At 35.3% G+C, this 23,090-nt stretch overlaps 2 protein-coding genes across 2 annotated transcripts; one reads left to right on the top strand and one right to left on the bottom strand.

Moving 5' to 3' along the window:
• Nucleotides 1-8,147: 8,147 nt before the first annotated feature.
• On the top strand, nt 8,148-11,949 carry LOC130589908 (uncharacterized). Its single transcript, XM_057391539.1, has 5 exons — nt 8,148-8,228; nt 8,375-9,661; nt 9,740-10,080; nt 10,294-10,838; nt 11,012-11,949. The coding sequence occupies exons 1-5, from the start codon at nt 8,148-8,150 to the stop codon at nt 11,947-11,949; spliced, it is 3,192 nt and encodes a 1,063-aa protein (XP_057247522.1).
• Nucleotides 11,950-12,058: 109 nt separating this feature from the next.
• On the bottom strand, nt 12,059-21,605 carry LOC104901428 (uncharacterized). Its single transcript, XM_057391538.1, has 9 exons — nt 21,324-21,605; nt 20,796-21,050; nt 13,940-14,064; nt 13,615-13,659; nt 13,444-13,525; nt 13,256-13,324; nt 13,005-13,175; nt 12,851-12,893; nt 12,059-12,222 (listed from the first exon to the last, which is right to left on the bottom strand). Exons 1-9 carry the CDS (start codon nt 21,486-21,488, stop codon nt 12,059-12,061), a joined length of 1,119 nt encoding a protein of 372 aa, XP_057247521.1. The 5' UTR covers nt 21,489-21,605.
• Nucleotides 21,606-23,090: the final 1,485 nt, after the last annotated feature.

Here is a 23,090-nt window from a genome sequence, read left to right as displayed (position 1 = left end):
GTAACCTGAAATAAATAATGAAAACATTGTTCATATGTGCAGGTATTATAGACCAAGGTGCATGTACACTCAAGCAGTGCACAGCACAACTTGCACGAGTTTCAAGTCTGTGATGCACCAGTGCATGTCAAGCATAGCCTTTGTAGTGCTTAGTGTAACGTTATGTAGGTATTACCCACTATACACAATGTGTAATACAAGAAATGACAAAAAATTTGATATTATTCTCATCTACCTTTTCATGGTCGACATTTTCAGAAGTAACTTTAAAACGCCCTTTTCGTTGTATAATACTACTAGAAGCTTTTGCTTCTATGTCTTCACTATTAGTTGTCCCTAGATAAAATTCAAAACTTGAATTAGTAAGTTAACAAATATGAGCGATCAATTTAGCTCGTTTTCATGGAATAAAAATATAAGAGTATACCCGGTGATGACTTTGAAGTTCTGGGAGTTGGATCTGACATCGTTTCTTCCAATCCTTGTGTATCTCTAATGCTTTCGTTTGGCGACCTGAAGCTGCAATACATATAGAAACTTAATACAATAAATTTTCATGTAATAAAGAAGTTGAAAATGCATGCACCATTTTTCGTTCTACGGTTCTAGACATCATAAGCACAAGTTGATGGTCTTATACTCTATTTATATCTAGAAATAATAATAGTCACATATATGATATATAACAATTTAGAATATTTGGAATCAATTGTCACCTTTCTAGTTATACTAGTGGTTTGTGATTGACTTTTCTACAATTTAACTATAAATACATTAAGTATAAACTTGTTGATTTTTTTAAAGGTAAAATGAAGGAGATTCACTTGAAGGAATAAGGGAAAATACTCAAATGAGTCTTATGAAGTTTGATTATTATACCAAAGGGATATGAGATGGGAAGCGATGCCATGAGTTCACCACCTCAACCTCATAAACTTGTTGATTTGGAACCGATATAAAACACTAGGGTTCAAGGTTTTCTTATATACAAATTGAAGTTATACGGTATTATTGGAATTACTCTCTATCTATTTCACTTAAAAATCTGTACTTGTTAGTTACTATAGATGTTACATTTCTTTTTCTATTTTTAAGGAAATTACATATATGTAATCACACATCAAAATTTAATATGAACTTTTAAACGGCATGAAAAGTGTTGGAATCACTAATTCGTATAATCCTCCCATGATTTCCCTCTTCCATCCCAAAAATAAATCCATCTATACAAATATATTAAAAAGCGTGCATAAACAAGAAACTGTGCCATGTGGTGCTCTACTTAGAGAGTTTTAGTTCATGAAATTCATGTACAATAAAGAAATTTAAAAATTGGAATCACTAATATGAACTTTAAAAGTGTTGGAATATGAACTTTTAATATAAACTTTTAAACGGCATGAAAAGTGTTGCAATCACTAGCTAATTCGTGTATATAATAAAAGGCGTGCATAAACAAGAAACTGTGCCATGTGGTGCTTTCCTTAGAGAGTTTTAGTTCATGAAATCCATGTACAATAAAAAAATTTAGAAATTGCGCAGTATAGGGTTTGATCCCGAGACCTCAAGTACATATACTAAAGTATTAACCACTAGACTAAGTTGTATTTAGTGTTATTATCAGAAAGTATTATATTGATAAATAAAATTTTTTCTTACTCGGAGCATAACCTGGACCTAAAAACTAGTATTTACTTAAATTTCAACACATATAGTATTAGCCAAAAATATTAGGATGTTAGCTAGATAGTTTAAATATTAACAAAGTTAAGTGTAAAGTGTTTATGTGAGACCCACAACATATGGATCTTGTTCTTATGGCATTAACAACAATATGTCCATTTGTCGACATCCCAAAATAGTGTGATGAAGATTTATTCCAAATGGAGTATTTATTACGAATTGCTATATCATTTTTCCTTTTCAAAATATATAAAACATTTTAATTTTTACACTATTTATACATTGTTTCTAATGTGACGGTATTTATGAATTCTACATAAAGACATATATAATCGTACACTCTTTTTAATTTGATCGCATTTTACGAATTCTACATAAGGACAAATATAATCATGTGGGATCTTCTTAGATTTACCTCGACAACTAGTTTAAAATATCAAATTTTCATAATTTTACTTATAGAAAATTAGAGATGTTAAACATTAGAGATATGTATCGGCAAACATGCCCAGATAAATGTTTCAAGTACTTCATATGTTTTATATTAGTCTACCAGCTTATTTGGTCATCACAAAGTTATGAGAAATAGGTATGTGAGTCATAGAAGGAAAGAAAAAGAGTTATTTTAGGGTATGTTATGCTCACCTTATTTTCATACCTTATCAGAAGAAATAAGTTCAGATTAGATCTAATAAGAACTACTAAGGTCTAATCAGTTTAGATAAATTCGGTTCAGCAAGAATAAGGTCTGACACTCACACACAATAAGGTATAATAAGTTCGGATTAATTATGATATCGTGTAATAAGTTCGAATAAGTTCACTTAAGTTCAGATAAGCAAAAGTAAGTTATGCATTGAAAGTGAGAAAAACTTTATTTTAAATATAATGATATAAAATTGGTAGGCCATTGCAAAAATAGAAAAAAGTAGTGTGTAAACTAATAAATGACAATTCGAAAATAAAAACAGGTAAACTAATAAGAAAAAACTAGAGGGCGTAATATGAAACAGAGAAAGTATAAGTTATGTTAAAACCATTACGAATTTTGTACATGCCTAATATGGCCCGAGCAACCTATTCTTTTTAATTTTCACCCCAATTCATAATTGAACACATGTTTTCCTGCATTAACAAAGAAATATAGCACACACCCCTCTCTCTCTCTCTCTCAAATATCCTCTCAACCCTAACCCTTAAAACCCACAGCCACCCACCTCTCTAGGCTCACCGGGGGCTTGCATCTCAGCGTTGTCATCGGCGAGCCTAACCCCCTTTTAGTTGATAGTTTCTTTCCCATCGCCCCCGACGCACTTAACTTCCCCTCGTTTTCTCTTCTGCCATGTTAACCACCTTCCTTCCCGTGGTTTATCTTTCTCGTTTCCGTTCCCGTCGTCGGTTTCCCCCCTCTACAATCATGAGTTGGTCTTGATTTGGGCTTCCCCTACCCCCTGCCCTGTTTAGGGGTCCGTCAGTCTTAGTTTAGGCTTCCTCTTCCCTCCCCCCTCCCCTTGTTAGTGTTACATAGGTATAGGTTTGGGCTTCCCCTACCCCTCCCCGGTTAGTGTTGCTTCTACCCTTTCCTTTCCCCGATTGTTATCCGTCTCCCGCTTCCCCTATTGCTTTGTTGGAAGTGTGTCCCGCGTTTCCGTTGTTTAGTTCTTAGGTGTGTTAGTATGAGTTTGTTATTTACTCAATATGCTTGATTCTTTTGTTAATTGCTGGAGGTAGTCCTTGTTTCAAGATGTTGGGTCTAGTTTATGTGATTGTTGGGGTTTGTGTGGCAAGAGGTTTCATGGTTGGTGTTTGTTTTGTCCGATTTTGAAATCAGATGGTTGTTCGAAATCTAACTATGGTTAGAAATCAGTCTCACTTGATAATGATTTTATCAATCATTGCCTTGACAAAACGATATTTAAAGGCGGCTCCCCCAATTTGTCAATTGGGTTTATAGTGCGTTAAATTATTGGAGCTTCTCCTCAATGGAGAGGCCTGAAATACCCATTCAAGAGGGTATTGAGTCACACAGGAATGTGACTCTTACAGGAATGATCCAAGAATCTCATGAGACAGTAAGTAGGTCACTGGGATTGGTCTTATTACGAGTTCATAATCTCGCAGTTATTTTGTTGCCCTGATTGTGAAATCAGACCACTCCTTTCATCAGGTTATGGTGATCATCATCCACCAGCAGAAGAACTTTACTACAAATATCTAGCGAACAACACCGACCTCCAGATCGATCAATTCTATCCAAGTTTAAGTTATTTCTGTTATTGTAATTACTATGTAAGAACGTGTAAAACTCGATTTAGTTTTTTTTTTGTTTGGTTGTTTTAGCATTATGCTGTACATCGGTTTTTTCTCCGTTGTAAACAAAAAAACAAAAAAAAAAATATAGCATTATTCAATAAACATTGAAAGGAGGAGCAAGATATTAGACGAGAAACTAACCTCTCTACTCCACTAATCGGTATATCTAATGTATACGCACATGTTGATGCACTTGGCCTTCTACTATGCAAGGGTAGCGAAAAATTTTCTACCATTTTCCCCATACCTTCTGCACTTGATACTATACCCATATAATTTTCGATATTTTCAACTTGATGAGGCGAACAACATTGTGATGTGGATTTTTCATTGTTTGAACTAGCTACACTTGAATCATCATCAGATTTCTCACATTTAATCCTGGAAGAAATAGAACTAAAAATATCATCAAATTAATTATGTGTAAGTCGTTTTTCAACTTAAATCGCAAGAATAAAAAGAAAAACAAAAAATTTATGTTCTTTAGATTAAAGGTTAGAAGTTATACTTGAAAATTGTGTTCGTGGATTCATTTGATGGAATACTAGTTTGAGACTGATTATTAGGTAAGTCGATCTCCTCCTATATCAAGCAAAGTATGATTAGTAACAAGAAATAATCAAATATGTATTATTAAAATACGTGGAAAGCAATTACATGCATGCCACCATAAGAATAACATTATTAAAAGGTTGTTCATACTGCATACATACAATCTCTGAAATCTGTGAATGACGATCCGTGGAGCTATCGATCACGGCTCCCTGATCTCTGTCGAACAAATTTTCATCATCTTGTATCTATATCATAAACCATGCATTAAAGATTTCCACTAAAAACATTACAATTGTGAAAAAAAAACATGATGAGGGAATTTAATGATATGCTCTATACTATTAGAAAATGCACAAGGTTCCCAGTGCTTCATATCTTTACAGTTATTTTTACCCATTCCCAAGGGAATATAATTTGATCTTTTTCTAAAAGTACAAGGTCCCAATAAAAATAACATTACGGGGCGTTTGGTATGAGGGATTGGGAGTTTGGGGATTAGAGGATGGGATTGGGAATGGGAGTTAGAAGGTGGGAATTCATTAAATATATCCCAATCCCTTGTTTGGTATGTTAGTGGGATTATGTTGGGAATATTATTATCCCATGTTTGGTATGAGGTACTTAAGGAGGGAATATATTGCTAAATTACAAATTTACCCATTTCATTATATGAGCTATTTAACTCATTGGTGAAGTATATATTTAATAAAGGGTAAATTCGTCTTCTAACATAACCAGAAATAATCCCCCTCCCTAATACCTGCCCCCTCCATGTCTTATTTTGGTGGGATAAGGGGGTTTAATCCCATTCCCCTTTACATGGCAATTTAGATATCCCCTCAAACAAACATGGGATATCTACACATGGGGATATAATATCCCATTCCCACCCCCTAATCCCCCTAAACAAACACCCCGTTAACGTATGGGAACGTTGTGTATTATTTTATAGAAGATGAATGCATTATGAAACTTTTTGTATTATAAGCTAAGTATGAAATTTTCGTCTTGAGTGAAGTATATCACTAGAGTACCAAGGATGCTTGAGCTTTCACATCTTCTAGATTGAAATTCCAACTACTAATCCCTCTTTTGTATTCACTCTGCAAACAACATAAAGCACATGAAAAAGTCTAGAAGTGAGCTATTATTCATTAAAAATAATAAATAAATGACAAGCGAAACTTTTTAAAGCATAATATTTTATCAAAACCATAATGGAATAAATCATTTCTCTACCTTTACTGATTGAAAAGAATAGTGAAATGAAATTATAATCACATTGGTATTCACCAACAAAATGAAAAAAACTATGTGAAGAAATAAAACATTTAGTATCATTCAAAAAATACATTTGAATTTTCTCTCAAAAAATTCGAGAGTTTCTCTCACTAGAAAGTGAGTCTCCCAATTGTACCCCACTTGCTTGCCTCGTGGTTTACCTTCCTCTGAAGGTTTCTTCGTCAACTCTCACCAGCGAATAACACCTCACCTTTTTCCTGCCACGTGGAGGACTGCATGATCCGTGTGTCATGTTGCCGATTAACCGGTAAAAATTTCCTCTCAAAATTCACTCTTAGTTCATCCTCTTCATTGCATATATTTATAGCTTCTGGTTGCAGTTAAATTATTTTACTCGAATCTTTCCTTCGCTTAGTTCCAATACAACTACAGTCATAAATTTCCTCCAAAACCTATAAATACGAAAATTATGAACTCCTCTAGCCATCAAACTAGTAATAGTAACGGACTGCATATCCGTTCTATCCATAAGAGAATGGGTATTCTCATTAGCCAACCTCCTTCTTCTCGACCACCCTTACCTAATATTGAGTGGAGTCACTCAGTGGTAGGTCGGTTTTTCGATCTAGTACCACCGAATACGAGCCTTGTGTCTAATATCGTCCACAACCAATGGCGTACGCGAGGATCTATTCGAATTCTTCGAACCGGAGTTTACTTCATCTTTGAGTGCCAAGACCCGCGTGATCGTGAGGCACTTCTTCGCAAGCATACCACTGTTATTGATGGTAAGATTATTACCTTTAGAGCTAGTTCTGCAAATCAAGTTCCTTCTGCTATAAACTTCAACCTAGCTACACTTTGGGTCCGAATACATAATTTACCTTGGCGTTTTTTTGGAGAATGATTGGACAACAAGAATATTGTCCCATGTCGGTTTAGTGGATTTTGTGGAAGATACTGGACCGGGTTTGCCACCGGAAGCTTTCCTTCGTGCGAAAATAGCTGTGGATTTATCCCGACCGCTCATACCAGGTTGTTTTCTCCCTTTGGGGGATGGGCAAGTGGTATGGGTTTATTTCAGGTACAAGGGTGTTTTTAAGTTTTGCAAGCAGTGTGGTTGTGTTGGACATCATACTGGACGATGCCCAATGTCTGCGTACGATGCGCATCATCTCATTCATCGTCGGTTTATGGAGTTTGAACACGATGGAATGACTATCATGTTTGGTCCTATGGAGGTTCCTCTTTATACGAATATTATTCGTGGGTTTCCAGATCGGTTTATTTATCGAAATGCTCTTAACTCGCATTATTCCCGACCATGATCCTTATATTTTTGCGGAACGACATGTTGAGGTTAATGTCGTCGGTTCCAGTTCGGACGAGGAGCCGGATGAGGTGGCGAGTCACGAACAATCTATGGAACCTCCAAATTTGCCTTCTCAGCCAAATGACCCTTCTTTCCATGAGTCAGATTATCACACCAACCCTCCAATGTCGCATTCTAGGGGCTCTATGTACAGTGTCACTCAAGAATTCACTAACGGGCCAAGTGCCCGAGAAATACTATCCTCCCCTGGGCGACGTTTCGGTCCAGATGAGGTTACATATGGTCGGGTCGGGAAAGTCTTCGACCACCAAGTTCAACATGTTTCGGGTTTACAAGATTCGGGGATTCCACCGGCTACGGTTCGCGAGCAGGGAACCCGGCCTCTTTTTCGCCATTTGGGAATTACTACGAGGCCTCCGCAGCACTTTCGTCTCGCACCTAGACCGGATGAACTGGATGGTCCTCCCATTGAGATGGGGGGAGTGGAGGATAGTGCTCCTTTATGCCCTATTTCTCCTATTAGGGTTCCTACACTCATGTGGGCACTCTCGAAGCGCTAGTCGCATAAGGCTGGACCACAAACCAACCACCGGACCCCGAAGAGCCAGGGCCCAGTCGCTGGCTGCGCCTTCACCCTCCTCACTTGGAATCCCAGAAGGCTCAGACATGGTTTTTTGCTGGCCACAAGCGACGGACTAGGGCATTGCAGCGTAGCCTTTTGGCTAATGGAATTGCTGCTGACCCGAGTGACGATGCATATGAGTATCGGGTGGCTAAGCGCCACAAGCTCGATCACTGGGAGGCCAAAGGAGGTTTTCATTTGGGAATGATGCATGAGGGACCTCATATGAAGGCAATCACTGATCTATCGATGGCACGCACATTTGGAGTGGAACCTGGGGAGGAACTTACTTCACACTTGTCTAGGAAATGAGGTGCTGCCACTTCACCACCCCTTCCTGCTGGCAAATGGATTTTTAAGCGACAACGGGGTCGAGGCGTCGCCTCTGAGGGAGATAACATGGATCTTCGATTTTCGCTGACGATCAAGGTTTCGGATGAATCTGCTAGGGTAGTGACTGACCCAGACCAGTCACCAAGGGTGCCATGAATATCCTTTCGTTAAATTGTCGGGGTTTGAACTCCAGCGATGCCCCGATAATTCCGTACATATTCTGGTTGAAAGCTACAATCAAGCCGATGTTTTTTTTTTTGCAAGAGACGAAATGTTCTGTAAATCATGTACAGCCGTTGTTGCGTAGTACTAATCCACTTACTGTACTTGGAGTTGATGCCTTAGGTTCTAGTGGTGGTTTGGTTGTGGCTTCGTGGGCCCCTTTTGCGGTTGATGTACTTAGTTCTATGAGTAACTTTGTCTTCTGTAAAATATCAGCTAATAATGGAATGACCTGGTACATTTTGTTCTTGTACGGAGAATCGAGCCAGCAACATCGTTCTATAGTGTGGGAACATCTTTTACACTTATTAGCTTCTTACCCAGAGTTCCTTATTATCGGTGATATAAATCAAGTTGATCATTACGCTGATAAATTGGGTGGGACTCCTATTATTAGGGGTTGGGATGAATTCACAAACTGGAAGCACGATTTACAACTACAAGATATTCCTTTCGTAGGACCTCGTTTCACTTGGACCAATAACAGGGAGGGTGAGGATCTAATTATGGAACGGCTTGACCGTGCCTACGCCTCTCCCACTTGGTATGAAAGATATCCACTTGGCTATGTTAAAAACCTTCCTATTCTGCATTCTGATCACTCGGCTATCTTTTATCAAACGGAGCCACCAGTTCAGGTCAATCGTCGGCCATATCAGTTTGAAAACTGGTGCTTCAGCCACCCTGATGTGCTTAACCTTATTTCATCTGTCTGGAGCATGCCAATTGTTGGGTCTGTGATGTACTGTTTCACTAAACATATCTCTTATTTTTTTCGAAATCATCTTCGGAGATGGTGTTTGGATCACAAAGTTGTTTGGGGAATTGACTGGAAGGATCTTTCTACGAGATTAGATGCTACTGCAACTAATATTTGCACTCTTAGTCAGGGGCATGATTTCATGACCCAACGACAGCACGAGTTGGATCTAGCTTCTTTAGGCCACATATATTGGTCTCAACGATCCAAAGATAGGTATATCCAACTTGGGGAACTTCCCACCAAGTACTTTTATAATAAGATGAAAAGCAAACGACACTCTGCCTATATCTATCTCCTCAAAAATTCCGAAGGACAATGGATTGAAGATGGTCCCACCATATTAGCCAATATCTTAAACCACTTCAAAAGTGCTTATGGCCTCAATCAAGGAACCACCACCTCTATCCAGGATCATTATAAGGCTATCGATCTTGCCCTTCGAGAACTAAACTTACCACATCTTTCTAGGATGCAACAACAACAACTCCTGCTTCCTTTCTCCGAGGGTGAAGTGCGGGAGGCCATGTTTGGTATAGGGGATGCCAAATCTCCGGGGTTAGATGGGTCTACTGCCGAGTTCTTTAAAACTCACTGGGTCAGTCTCGGGCCGTAGGTTTTTCAAGCTGTCAATCACTTTCTTACCACAGGCTTCATCCTTCGTGAATGGATCCAGACGTTTATTGTGTTATTGCCTAAGTGTACGAATCCTGAAGATGTTACTCAATTTCGGCCAATTAGTCTTTGTAACACAATTTACAAATGTGTTTCGAAATGCTTGGTTAATCGGCTTCGGCCGTTGCTCCCAGATCTTATCACAGAATACCAGAGTGCCTTTATCCCTGGTCGGCATATGGACGACAACATTTTGATAAGTCATGAGTTGAGCCACGTCCTCAATAAACATCATCGTGGCAACGTTCATCTGGCAGCGCTCAAAATTGACATGAATAAGGCATATGACCGGGTTAACTGGAGGTTTCTCTTAAAGGTTCTTCACACCTACGGGCTTCCCGGGTAATGGATTCAATTGATTAGTCAATGTATATCCACAGTTACCTATCGCATTTTGATCAACGGACAAGTTACGGAGGCCTTTCCATCCAACTGTGGTCTCCGCCAGGGTGATCCACTCTCTCCCTATTTGTTTCTATTCTGTATGGATATCCTGTCCCGCATGTTAACACTGGCTACAGATCTTCGTCGTTTTGATGGCTTTCGTGCCCACAGGTATGCGCCTTCTATCTCCCATCTGTTTTTTGCTAACGATGCTCTTCTTTTCTTTAAAGCCTCAAATACGTCATGCACGGCAATTTCCAATCTTCTGGGTCGGTTTTGTCATATTTCTGGACAAATGATCAGCCTCCGTAAGTCTTATGTAAAATTTAGCCCCAATATTCCTGAGAGTCGAGTCCTTGAATACAAAGGTATCCTGGAGTTGGACTCGACACAGTTTTTGGGTACATATCTTGGTGCTCCTGTGGATATTCAAGGGAAGAAAACTCGACATTTTACTTTTCTACTGGATAAAATTTCGCAACGCATCACAACATGGAGTCATTCCCCTCTCTCGCAAGCGGCGAAATTGATCCTCATCAATTCCATCCTTTTAGCTTCTATTGCTCACATCCTGTCGGTCTTCTTGATTCCCACAACCATAGCCAACAAGGTAGATGTTATGCTTACTCGATTTTCTGGTCTACCAGCTCTAGTAACGGAACTGCTTGGCGAAGCAAGGACCTCTTGCATTTGCCCAAGGGTGATGGTGGCCTCGGGTTGCGTAGTTTACTTTGCATAATCGATCTCTACTTATTCAGAAAGTTTGGCGTATGCATCGGAATCCCAATCTCCTTATAAGCAAAATTTTCTGCTCGAATCCACGGGGTAATGCTATGCCACTAACTACTCTACGATCTTTACGGGGACAATGTTCTTTGGGGTGCTCAAGGGCTGCATCAAGTTGAGAAGGTTCTCTTAACGAATTATGTTTGGAAAATTGGTTCTAACTCGGGTCTACTTGCGGGAAAGGAGTGTTGGGTCAATGGGGAGGTTCCCCTATTTCGTGATAATGTTCCTCTTCGTACTGTTGCTTCTACGACAGTGGCATCACTTTTGTTGCCTCAACATCAAGGTTGGAATGTGCCCTACCTCTGTGCGCTTTTTCAGTCATCCACAGTTCGCACTATTCGTGGGTTAGAGATTCTGCAGTTCAATTCTCCTTCCGACAGTCCTATTTGGCCTTTCACAACGTCTGGCCAATATACCACTAAATCTGGGTACTTTTTTCTCTCTCGAAATACAGATATCTGTAGCATGAACTTCCCTCTAAATTCGGAATTTTTTCGACTTTTTTGGGGATTGCGCATCATGCCTAAGTGGAAGATTTTCCTTTGGAAACTCTGCCACAATGGGATAGCGACATCCGCTAATCTCTCTTCGCGGGGTCTCGCAATTTCTGATACTTGCACAAGGTGCAACTTGGAACCTGAGACTTGCCAACACATTTTCTGGATTTGTCACTTGGCTACTATTTTATGGCAATCAGGCCAACTGGGTATTCATTCTAATTCAAACCCTGATATAGCTTTCAAGGACTGGCTTATTGCTTGGGTCCATTATTTCTACCAACAGGATGGCTATAATAGTGATCGTCTTCCCATATTTGTGGCCACTTTATGGGGAATTTGGCAGGGTAGGAATAAGCATGTTCTCAACGAAATAATTCCGGACTTGGCATTTCTTCGCTCTCTAGTAAACCAAGGTATTCAGCAGCACTTCACTTTTTTGGCTCAACCGCTGTCCAAAGTCCATGCTCTGTCCATTGATTCAGGACCTCCAGGGTTCCTTATAACGCATTTTGGGGCATCTTTCTGCGGCAAACCATAGGTACATATACAAGTGGATGGCTCTTGGACCCCAACTTCTACTTCGGCAGGCATTGCTTGGGTAGTTGAACATCTTTCCAGCAACACTAGGGAGGGGCAAGGCAGTTGCATTATCGCCCCTTCGACTCTGTTTGCTGAAGCTCAGGCTTGTTTGGGAGCTTTGATTTGGGCTCAAGGCCATGGTTATCATCACATAATGGTCTATACTGACTGTGAACTGCTGGTCCGGAGTTTACGCCATCAAGCCACTCAACCGATTTCAATTGCTTGGACCCTGGATGACATTCGATCCATTGGACAACAATTCCAATGGTGTAGGATTACAAAGGTTTCTCGTCCACAAGTTCAGCAGGCTCATAATTTGACTACTCATGTCCGGAAGGGCCAAATTCCGTTTACCGTGTTTTAGTTCTGTTTTGTTTTTTAAGCTTCTGTATGTTTTTCCGATGTCCAAAAAAAAAAAAAAAAAAACAAAATACATTTGCACCATAATCAAACACATAATATTGAAAAGACCATATTTCATTAATTTGTAAAGTTAATTCCTTAAATTTATCCGTCGACAAGAATGCGCTTGAGAAACGTTTCACTTTGTTGAAGATATGTCAGCTCATAGTTAGTTAGTTAGTTATATCTAACAAACTGTAAAGTTATAGTTGGTTATAGTTCTTGTTTTACTCAGCTGTATATAAGATGAGGGTATTGTGTAATAGAAGATTATTCATTCTTCTCTCTAGAAAACACAATAATAAAAATTCTCTCCTTCTTCTCTCTACATTATGTTTTGTGTTCTTCATTTCTCAAAATGTGAAATTCATTTCATGAATTTCTTCACACTTAGTATAAAACTATATAATGTATAAAGTAGAAATCGCAAACCTGAGAGAGTTCCTCTTTCTCACCATAAGGCATTTTCTTTTGGGCAAGCATATCCTCTTCTTTTTTCTGTTAATTAGATATATTACTACGAATTAATATGCATAATTAGATGTTTTATTTTAAAGAATACATGGAAATCAACAAACATGATCAAAGGGTAGAGCATAAATGATGAACCTTAAGTGCTTTTATTCGATCTCCAAGAGTTGGCAAGCCATCCAAAAGTGTGCGTACTATGTAATCATTTGATCTAGCTTGCTTAAAGAATGAATGCTTTATTAATTTTTTTACTGAAGGCCTCTTCAGAGGATCTTTCACTAAACAACTGGCAATCATTTGCTTAAATGACTGAATCCAAAATAAAGCACGTCAATATATAAATATGAAAAGTTATTTTATGTACTTCAACTTTATTTATGAAAAGTTACCTTAGAGAATTTCTTATCTCTTTCGTAATCAAGGCTAGGAGGTGCATTTTGTAAGGTCATAAGTAAAACCTGTAAAGGAAATCTTGGTCTATAATAACCAGTAAATCGGAGTTTATCAATTAAACTAGATATTAATCATTACATATGGATATGAACTAGAACCTATGACGATTCAATGTTTTTTGCACCTTCATTGGAGGATACTTTGAGAATGGAGCATGTCCATGAGCTAGTTCTAGAGCAGTGATGCCGAAGGACCATATATCAGCTCTATAAATATGATTATTGATTGTTATTACAATAATAATATAGCAAAGTGAAAATATAATTAGAATAAGAATAACAAATAAGACACTTACTTGAAATCATACCCACGTAATTGTTCCATGACCTCTGGGGCCATCCTATATATATTATAGAAACGTGTATGTAATGTTAATCATGTCAAAAAGAGATTAGGACAAAACAAATTTAATTGATTTTGTTAACTCAATAAAATGAGTTTCTTAAGTCAATCTTACTATCTTTAATTGAAAATCTAAGTCCGCTAAATAATTTTCAAGGTAAAACTTAGTATACTAAAATTTCTAATCAATTTTGTGAATTCCAAAATGTCTGAATGCATATAAAAAAAAATAATTCAAGATGTGAAAAATGAAGCATTCAGTAACGAAAAAAATATACCAACAAGGAGTCCCCACAAACGTATTTCTCATTCGTTGTCGGTCACCTGAGTCAAATAAGCATGCTGAAACACCCAAATCCCCTAACTTAATTGCACCACGTGAACCGATAAGAATATTTCCTGCCTGCTCAAATAGTAAAAAGGCTCTTCAATGAGATCATACAAAAAAGAAAATATAGTCCTTTGCAAATAAGTAATGACAATTAAAATACCAATCAAATTGTTCGTTTAAAACAATTGATTACTAAATGTTATATTATGTTAGTCATTTCTAATTTTTTTTTTTTTTAAGGAACTGACCATTCACATTGATCTTTGACCAATTTCTTTTAACTTTAACTTTTTAATGTACCAATTGTGAATAAATTTAAGACTCAAAAATTAAATAGATCTTCAAATAGTGATACTTAATGGATAGAAGACCTATAAGTATCAATTTTTTTTTTTTTTTTTTTTTTTTTGAGGGGAACCTATAAGTATCAATTAGGCCAACACATCTCATCACAACTTCAAAAAATTACATTCATTAATCCTTTGAGCTACACAAAACATTTTTCGAAAATTTCAAGTGTTAAAAACTATTCATAATCTATCTTTCTAATGTGATGTATGATGAAAAACAAAATATGGAAAAGGTGATACACACTAATTAATCTGGATGCATGTCATTTAAGAATTGATACTTTATAATATATGGCTTTGAATTTTAGAAGATACTCTTAATAAATATGAAAAGTTTTCTTGTCATTTTTTGTTCTTAAAAAAAAATATTTAGTACCAAAATAGAGGGATACCATATAGAATACCCCTCTATGCTAGCTATTTTGGACGGCATCAATACAAAAGCCAATTTGGCCATCTTGGTATTAACCCCATGGCAGAATCCTCTTGTACTTATTGTAATATTGCAAGCGAGACTCGTGATCCTCTTCTACTCCATTGTAATATTTTAAGATATCTTTGTCTCAGGGTTTTGAGTGTGTAACGGAAGCAAAATTAAAGATGTAGAAATTGAGCAAAATTGGAATGAGAAATATGGCAATAGTAAAAGATGGAGACACAATTTAATATAGGAAAAGTCCTCAAACAGAGGCGGAAAACTCACGAACAACAAGTACATGAAAATCCGCTATATGCAAAATAGGAGAGTACAAAAAACCGTAAATATTTGTTAGGGTGATTAATATAATAAAACTCTCACTATATAATTAACTCGATAGTGGGTAATACAAAGAAGAATAGTGGATTAGGAAGAGTAGTAATTCAAAAAGGAATTGGAGGAGCACAAGTGTATATGCAAGGCTTCTAGTATATTCGATGTTGGTTGATTATATCCAAAATATTCCCAACATTTATTTATAGAGTGTCAATATCTTATACAAAAGGAGTGTAAATTAGTCGATCTAAAATTGCGGTTATTCGAGCTCATTTTTCCGTTGCATTAATACTAGTGCACTACCCATATTTTTCTATTTTTCACGAAATTTTTTTAGGTCATCTAACTTTTTTTCATTGATGTATATCTAACACACAATTAGTGCTAAAATAAAATTGATCAGACAATGCATCAAATATCAATACAATCATCTTATAACTTCTAAAATATAGGGGAATTTAGGAAATAGTGAAAACAACTTTTTAACCTTTTACTTAAGCTTGATTTATTCATACCACATCCAGTGTTTAAAGGTTGTATAGAAAGTTTCCTGCGCAACGTGGTTCTATATTTATAAATCTCTATATCATTTTCATTGAATCATGATAATTAAAACTTAAATTAACAAATTCTTCTTTGTGTCCTTCATCATACAAAGAGTACAAAATATCCTAGTCTTAAGAGTTAAGAGCTCCAAAGGAAAGCCATGAAGTTGAAGCGAACCTTTAGCTTCCCCCTCTGTAGTTGGTACCTTCTTAGATTAAGAACTCAAAATTTCAGAAGAATAATAAAAAAAGGGTTATGCTATATGCAGCCCTTAGAGCTGCATATAAGAACATAAATACATTGTTTAAAATGAAATTTAGTTATAAATTTATGACAAAAATTTACATTAATCTATATAATCAATGATCAATTAATGCTTGTTTTTTCCATTTTTAGCTTTTTATATGCAGCCCTTAGGGCTGCATTTAGCTTTTCCCATAAAAAAAGTAGCGGTAATTGATACGTCAACAACAAGATACTTTTTCACGTTGAGTATTTTTTAATAGTAAAACTAGATACTTTTATTAAGTTTTGATTTCATGACCTCATGCTAAAAAGTTATTTATGCCAACCTAGTTTATCACTCAAACAAGATCATAAATGTGATATAACATGTAATTTAATACTCCATCCGTCCCAAAATATAGTTCTCATTTTTCTTTTTTCACGATAATTTATGCAAATAGTATCTAAGAGAGATAGTAAAAAAAATCGTTTATTTAAATAAATATTACTCCCTCCGTCCCAATTTATTTGCTACATTTTGACATTTAAGTGTGTCCCAATTTATTTGCTACATTTGCAACTATTTTCATATATAGTACATAGGTCCCACACTTTATTTACAAATCTGCCATCACTCCCTCCTTGGTTTGGAAATATTTTCATATATAATACATAAGTCCCACAATTTACCTATTTTCTTTTTTGTTAATTCTTGTTATAGCAATGGTCCTCACTTCCTCCTTGGTCTTTGTGATAAAGCAAATGTAGCAAATAATTTGGGACGGAGGGAGTATATGAGAAAAGATTAGTTTAGAAAAGAGAATGGAAAACAATTGGTGAAAAAGCATTAATTGTAACATTTTGGTTGAATAAACAAAGGAAAAAACAAAATTCAAGAAGCAAATAAATGATGGGACATGCTTTTTCTAGACAAATTATGGAAAAATGTCGAACTAAATATGAAAATGGGAACTATATTTTGGAACACCCAAAATGGAAATGAAAACTACTACCTTTGTTTTTTTAGTTGCAACGATTAGACATAAAATGTGAGTAAAAAATGTCTAATCGTTGCAACTAAAAAAAATAGAAGTAATATAACATATGTTAAAAACCTGCCGAGGCACTCTTATAATACATTGGAAGTAGGGGTCGGCCCCTGCCAAGTGCCAACCCCTCTGTATTTTGACCCTTGAACCCAACACTTTGGTATTGGTGGCTAAATTTATGGGGTGTTCATTGGGTCTTTCCGTCTTACCTTCGTGACACTATCCATCAATGGCGTATTTGTGGGTATGGTATTTTCTTTAAAAAAATTGGGGTGCAGCTTTTCATCATTTTATGAACTTTCTAGAAAGAGAGAAATGGGAGAATCTTTGGTAACTCATTAGAAAGTCCAAAATTTTGTTCTTCTTAGGTTAAGCCGGTGTATTTAAGGTTGGAATGATCATCTTCGCTATGCTTCCTTGGATGCCTAGCACAACCCGTTGTGTTTAAAGTTGCCTCCAGAAACAGCAGCTCCTGCCCTCCTCATATCGCACCTCTTCACGTCTTATATCTCGCCACCTAGAAATCATCTCAATTCTCCTCCCAATTCAAGCAAAAATCAAACATTCGAGACATTCCTTTTTTTTCTCAATCAAGATTGATCAATCGAAGACAAATTAAAAACCAAAATAAATATACAGATTTTCACAAAATACCTGCAAATTGAATTTTCTCAAACATCAAAATTCAGTACTAACTTCATCCGATGTCAAAAAAAAAAAAAAAAAAAAAAAAAAAAACCGGTACTAAGATTAAAAAAAAAAAATCGCTACCATGTTTACTGTTTACAAATGCAACCAAAAAAATTTATACCCAAAATCTTTCCAAAAATTAGGAGAATTGCAACTAAGGAAAAAAGAAAGAACATGAAACCTGTAAATCAATACAAATCTGTCCTTTGCATGTTAGAGAATGAAAGAAAGATTCTGATTATGTGACCAAAAAGTCCTAAATTAAGTTTTATTGAGCTAAAAAAGAGAGTGATGAATTACATATAGATTTTGTCTATCCTGCACAATCAAATGGGTGATCAAGAGGTTAAAATGTGATTGAAGAAAAGCTATGAACAGCGTAGTAGCTGGGAAGAGCGAAGAGAGAGAAAGGGAAGAGGAGGGGAGGAGTTGGGGATGGCAGGGGAGGAAGGAAGGAGGAGAGAAAAAGATAATGAAGAAGATAGTAAAACCGGTAAAAAAAAAAAAAAAAAAAAAAAACTAAAACGTAGGTTAAAGTTAGGACCACTGGACTAGTGAGGAATAATCAAAAGTTCGGTCTGAAAAGTGAAAATGGCGAAAGTCCATAGTTGAGTCCATTTTTATCAATTTACCGTCTTTAATAAATGTTCCAGACCTCTTAAAACTTGATCCATCGAGAAAATGAATAACTTGCAATTTTCTATTTCGGTTTGAGGATAATACATTAAGAAGGTAAAAAAGTCAAAAAAGGAAAAAATAAGGCGATTAGAGGTGATTATAAAGAAAAGGAAGTGGTGATAATTAAACAGGATAATCTAGTCTTGCTAATAAGAAAAGAGAATGAAAAGGGAGATTTGTTACTTTCATTCTAGGGGTAATAGTTGCCCATCAAACCCCGCAAAGGTCATTGTTACCCTCATTTGAAGGGTAGCTTCTTCTCCCCTCCCTTGTTATCACACAATACTACATCATCCCTTTACAATTATCTCAACTTACTTTCATTTTTCCTTTATTAAGGTGGTTTTACTTTTATTATTCCCCTAATTCATTACCACCAATGCAAATATGCCCTTGTGGGATGAAGATTATACAACTATCCTTCTCGCTATTAGATTTATCAAGGTGGTTTTACTATAAACCTAGTTAAAGAGGGTCGAGAATATGCACGATTATTCTCTGATACGACAGTGATCGAAAAAGAAGTATAATGGTAATAACTATAATACTTTTGATCATACAAATAGAAAGAATTATTCCTATTGAGAGGAAACAAGTCTCGGTTCTTATATCCACACGAGTATTTTGTTGCCAACATGAGAATCTACTTAGAATATGTAAAAAAAAAAAAAAAACACCCAACATAAATTCTTTAAAAAGCTCCCTATTCTTTTTTCACTATGCAATGGTCGTCCTGTCAATTAATGAAATTCATTTCTTTATGTCATGTGTCACTAATTGATTGGTTGGTCCAATGAAGAGCCATTTTCTATTTCTTCCAAATGGTATCTCCTCCAAAAAAAAACACTTTTCAAAGTGTCTCCATGGAGATATACTCAAGACACCCCAACAACCTCGTTGTTGGGTGAAATACAGCTCTCTATTTTTCTCTCTCCTTAAAGTGTTAGTTGGAGAAATCTCTTAAGAATTTCATTATACATGCTCTTAAAGGTCATGAAATAATTGGAAAAAATGTTTATATCTTACAACAAGCAATCTTATTGCAATTTTTTAGTTATACTTTAAAAAAAAACATGCTTACTCCGTTATTTTTTTAGTTGTAAAGGCAACATACATATGACATATAAGATAGTTGTATAAGGACATGATTAACACTACTAGAACTCTCATGTAATGAAAATAAATGGTACAATTAGTTCAAAAGGGCTGAAAAAGAGATATAGTACAACTTAGAAAACAAAGGTCATACATAGTAAAAGTTGAGAAAAATTATAATATTAGAAGAATTCTTTATTATAGAAGTGTCAATTTGATGTAACCAATATAAGGGTTGAGTTTTTTGAATTAATTTGCATTATAATTTTTAGATGGTTGTCAACCCCTTCTAACCGAAATTAAAATATTATGTTGAATTCATGTCAACAAGTGCAGTATGTGTAAATATTAAGGCTCCTTCCAAAAAAAAAAAAGTATTAAGGCTATGAATATTGAGATAGAATCCATTTATGCAGCTATCAGATCTAGGCGCCAATAAAAGAGTGAATAGAAATGATCCTTAATATAAATATAGTATTATACAAGATGCTGATAGTTTTGACGATCAGAGTTGGCTTAAATAGTGAGCTTTTCCATCTCCCCTAACATAGTATAAGGTTTAAGTGTTTGAGATTTAAAGGATGAGGGGCAGCTGGGTGTGTGTGACTTAACGGGCCTCTAGTTGGAGACCTAATGCGAGAGTAGTCCAGGATGTTGATAGTTTTGCCTTTTTCGTATACATGGTTATATTCATATCGTCTTCTTCTAAAAAGCTACGATGTCTTTTCAGTTATCGCTAATACGGTCAAGCGAGTGTCAACCACATCTAGCAGAGTTATGACTCAATTATCGAACAACGAAGGCCTCCATAGCAAGAGGTTCCTCATTAGTTTTACTTGTTGTTTTAACTACAATGGTTTATAAGAGCTAGTAAAACTCATGTGTAGTTTGTTTATTGTTTAGCCCTAGTATATATTTTGTATTTTAATCAATGCAAATTTTCTTGAAGTCAAATAAAAATATTACTTGTACACTTTAGTTGACTTAATTTAGAAACATAATTTTCATTTCATTGCTTTTCAAGTTGTTGGTTGATTGATTCTTTTAAAAAAATAATTTGCTTTACTTTGTTTATTGAAATTTTCTTACGCATTAATACTTCCTCAATCTGTTTTTCAATATAGCCTATTGAAAAAAGAAGCATAAATCTCAAAAATTTGAATTGCCTAATAGTATTATGCTCGAAATCAGAAACACCATACAATTTAAATTTATAGGACCTACAAATATATATAAAAAAAAGTATGTTAAGGATTTTAGGTGAATAAAGTTATTCTAATGGGAGCCTCATCATATATTGAACTCATACGGTTAGATCAGAAAACCAATGTTGATGGTTGCCTACTTCAACAAGCATGAGATTTTTTAAGTCAAATCCAATATGAATAACTATCTAGAAAATAATAAATCACTTACTTTCACATCTCGGTGTATGTGGCCATGATTATGTAGATATTCTAAACCTTTCAAAACCTCACGTAATATAGTGGCTATAACCACCTCTTCAAATCCATCCGGATGGGCAGCCTTTAATATATGAAGACATGATCCCCCGGCCATGTATGGCATGACCACCCACAAGTTATGGTCACTAACAAATGAGCAATGTGATTTTAGAACATTAGCATGATCGACCAAGAACATTGTTTGAGCTTCATGGGATATGTTTTTCTGTAGAAAGTAATAAAAAAACCTAATAATTAGAGAGACATCTTCTATAACCAATGCCAAGATATCATCAAAAATTTTTGGGCGTAATTGTTACGTAATAGTTTAAGGTGTATGAATCCACAAATCAATGTGTTTTACAAAACGAATTCAAACGACATGAAATTATAGTTATATATGATATTCATCTCATTATTAAAATGATACAGGATCAAGAAAAATATTATGTACACCATAAATTGCAAAGGTAGAACTCATGAAAATAAAAGAAATTACCAAATCACTATTACATCGTTCGAAGTCAAGAATTTTGATGGCGACAATCTCGTTGTTTGGAATACATAAAGCACGGTAAACAGATGCACTAACCCCTTCACCTACCTCCTCATATAAGGTGTAGTGATTTTTTCCAATTGGAAACTTTTTCTTCTCTTTATCCATCTTCTATGTAAATAGATCAAATATCCTCACGGATACTCACAACTTAGAGCCATGGTTACCCATCTAATTGATATCAAAAATTCTAGTTCAGCTAAATACTCTAAATAAACATTTATATATCAGAAAGATATATTTTTTTAATAGGAGAAATATATATTTTTAATTTGTATGAGGATGATTGGTAATGGAATAAAGAGTAGAACTACTGAGAGAGGGAAAAGAAATGAGATTAAAAGGTAGTTACATTTGCACTCTAATAGAAAATATTTATAATTTCTTAATTTCTCAAGGGAAAACAATAATCAAAGAAACAAGGATCTTAAAGACTCATTCTTCTCCCTAGAGATATATAAGAAGACGCTAAAATTGCAATATTTGGAGCCCTGGGAGGATTAGTAGGACAGGTAGTTTCATTTTCCATTTTTACCTTGTTGTACTTTGTTTCCTGGGAGAAATATCTTGTATATTGTGCGCTATAATTCTACTTGATAAAAAAATTCTTCTAATTTACCTATCACTTAGGTGATATTAGATTATAATAAAAATTAATGCATCAACCCTATAACACGGGAATAACATAATTTTGAATTTTGCCATTGAAATCATGTTTAACTATGTCATCAATGAATTATGTTTGACTTACAGATTTGTCAATTCATATCTTTGAACATTAATATATGTAATTACTTCTTTGTAAAAAAAATATAAAAATTGATATTATTAAAATGAGCCCGCTAACGGACACTCCGGGGCCTTATATTAGAACTGTAATTTTATATATATTACCAAATTAATTATTATTAACGGGCACCTCGAGAAGTTAGATAAGAAATAATTTGGTATATAAATAAGTTTCAAATTATTATTAAGGGCCTCTTCACAATGTTAGATTAACCAATAATTTTTAAGTAGCATTTGCCAATTTTTTGTGGAGAGGCGATGAAGCTTTTATAAAACTTCACTATAAAAACTACACAAACTCTAATAATAAGTATATTTTTTGCCTAGCGAAACCAAACTATAGCCACACTTTTTTTTTTTGAATAACTTAATTATGCCATGCATATTGTTCATGAATAAGCCATTTTACATTATGTACATTAATAAAATCATGTACATTAATAAATCATGAATATGTAGAAGTGGAATAACTTAATCATGGCTATGAGTCTGCCATATGCCATGAATATTATACCTATATATATATATATATATATATATATATATATATATATATATATATATATTATATATATATATATATATATATATATATATATATATATATATAATTAATAACTACATTGTAATTTTCATTATGGAATGATCATAGCCGCTAAATTAGTGATTCACTCACCCAGGAGTAGTCAATGACAAAAATTAGAGGTGGAGTTATCCTTCGTTGAATTTATGTGCCAAAACATAATAGTTTAACTCTTTAATGAACGCGAGCACTTATGACATCTATATGCTTTAGTGAGTAGAGGTATAGTTGTAAACTCAATCATGACACAAAAGAAAATTCTTACAAAATACACTGATACAAAGAATATGAGTTCTAGTTTACGCAGTGGAATATGAGATTTTGTGAGATTTAGTTCA

This window comes from Beta vulgaris, chromosome 8, assembly GCF_026745355.1.
Source record: "Beta vulgaris subsp. vulgaris cultivar EL10 chromosome 8, EL10.2, whole genome shotgun sequence".
In the NCBI taxonomy this organism is placed as follows: Eukaryota; Viridiplantae; Streptophyta; class Magnoliopsida; order Caryophyllales; family Amaranthaceae; genus Beta; species Beta vulgaris.
This window is presented reverse-complemented; position numbering and strand designations above follow the sequence as displayed.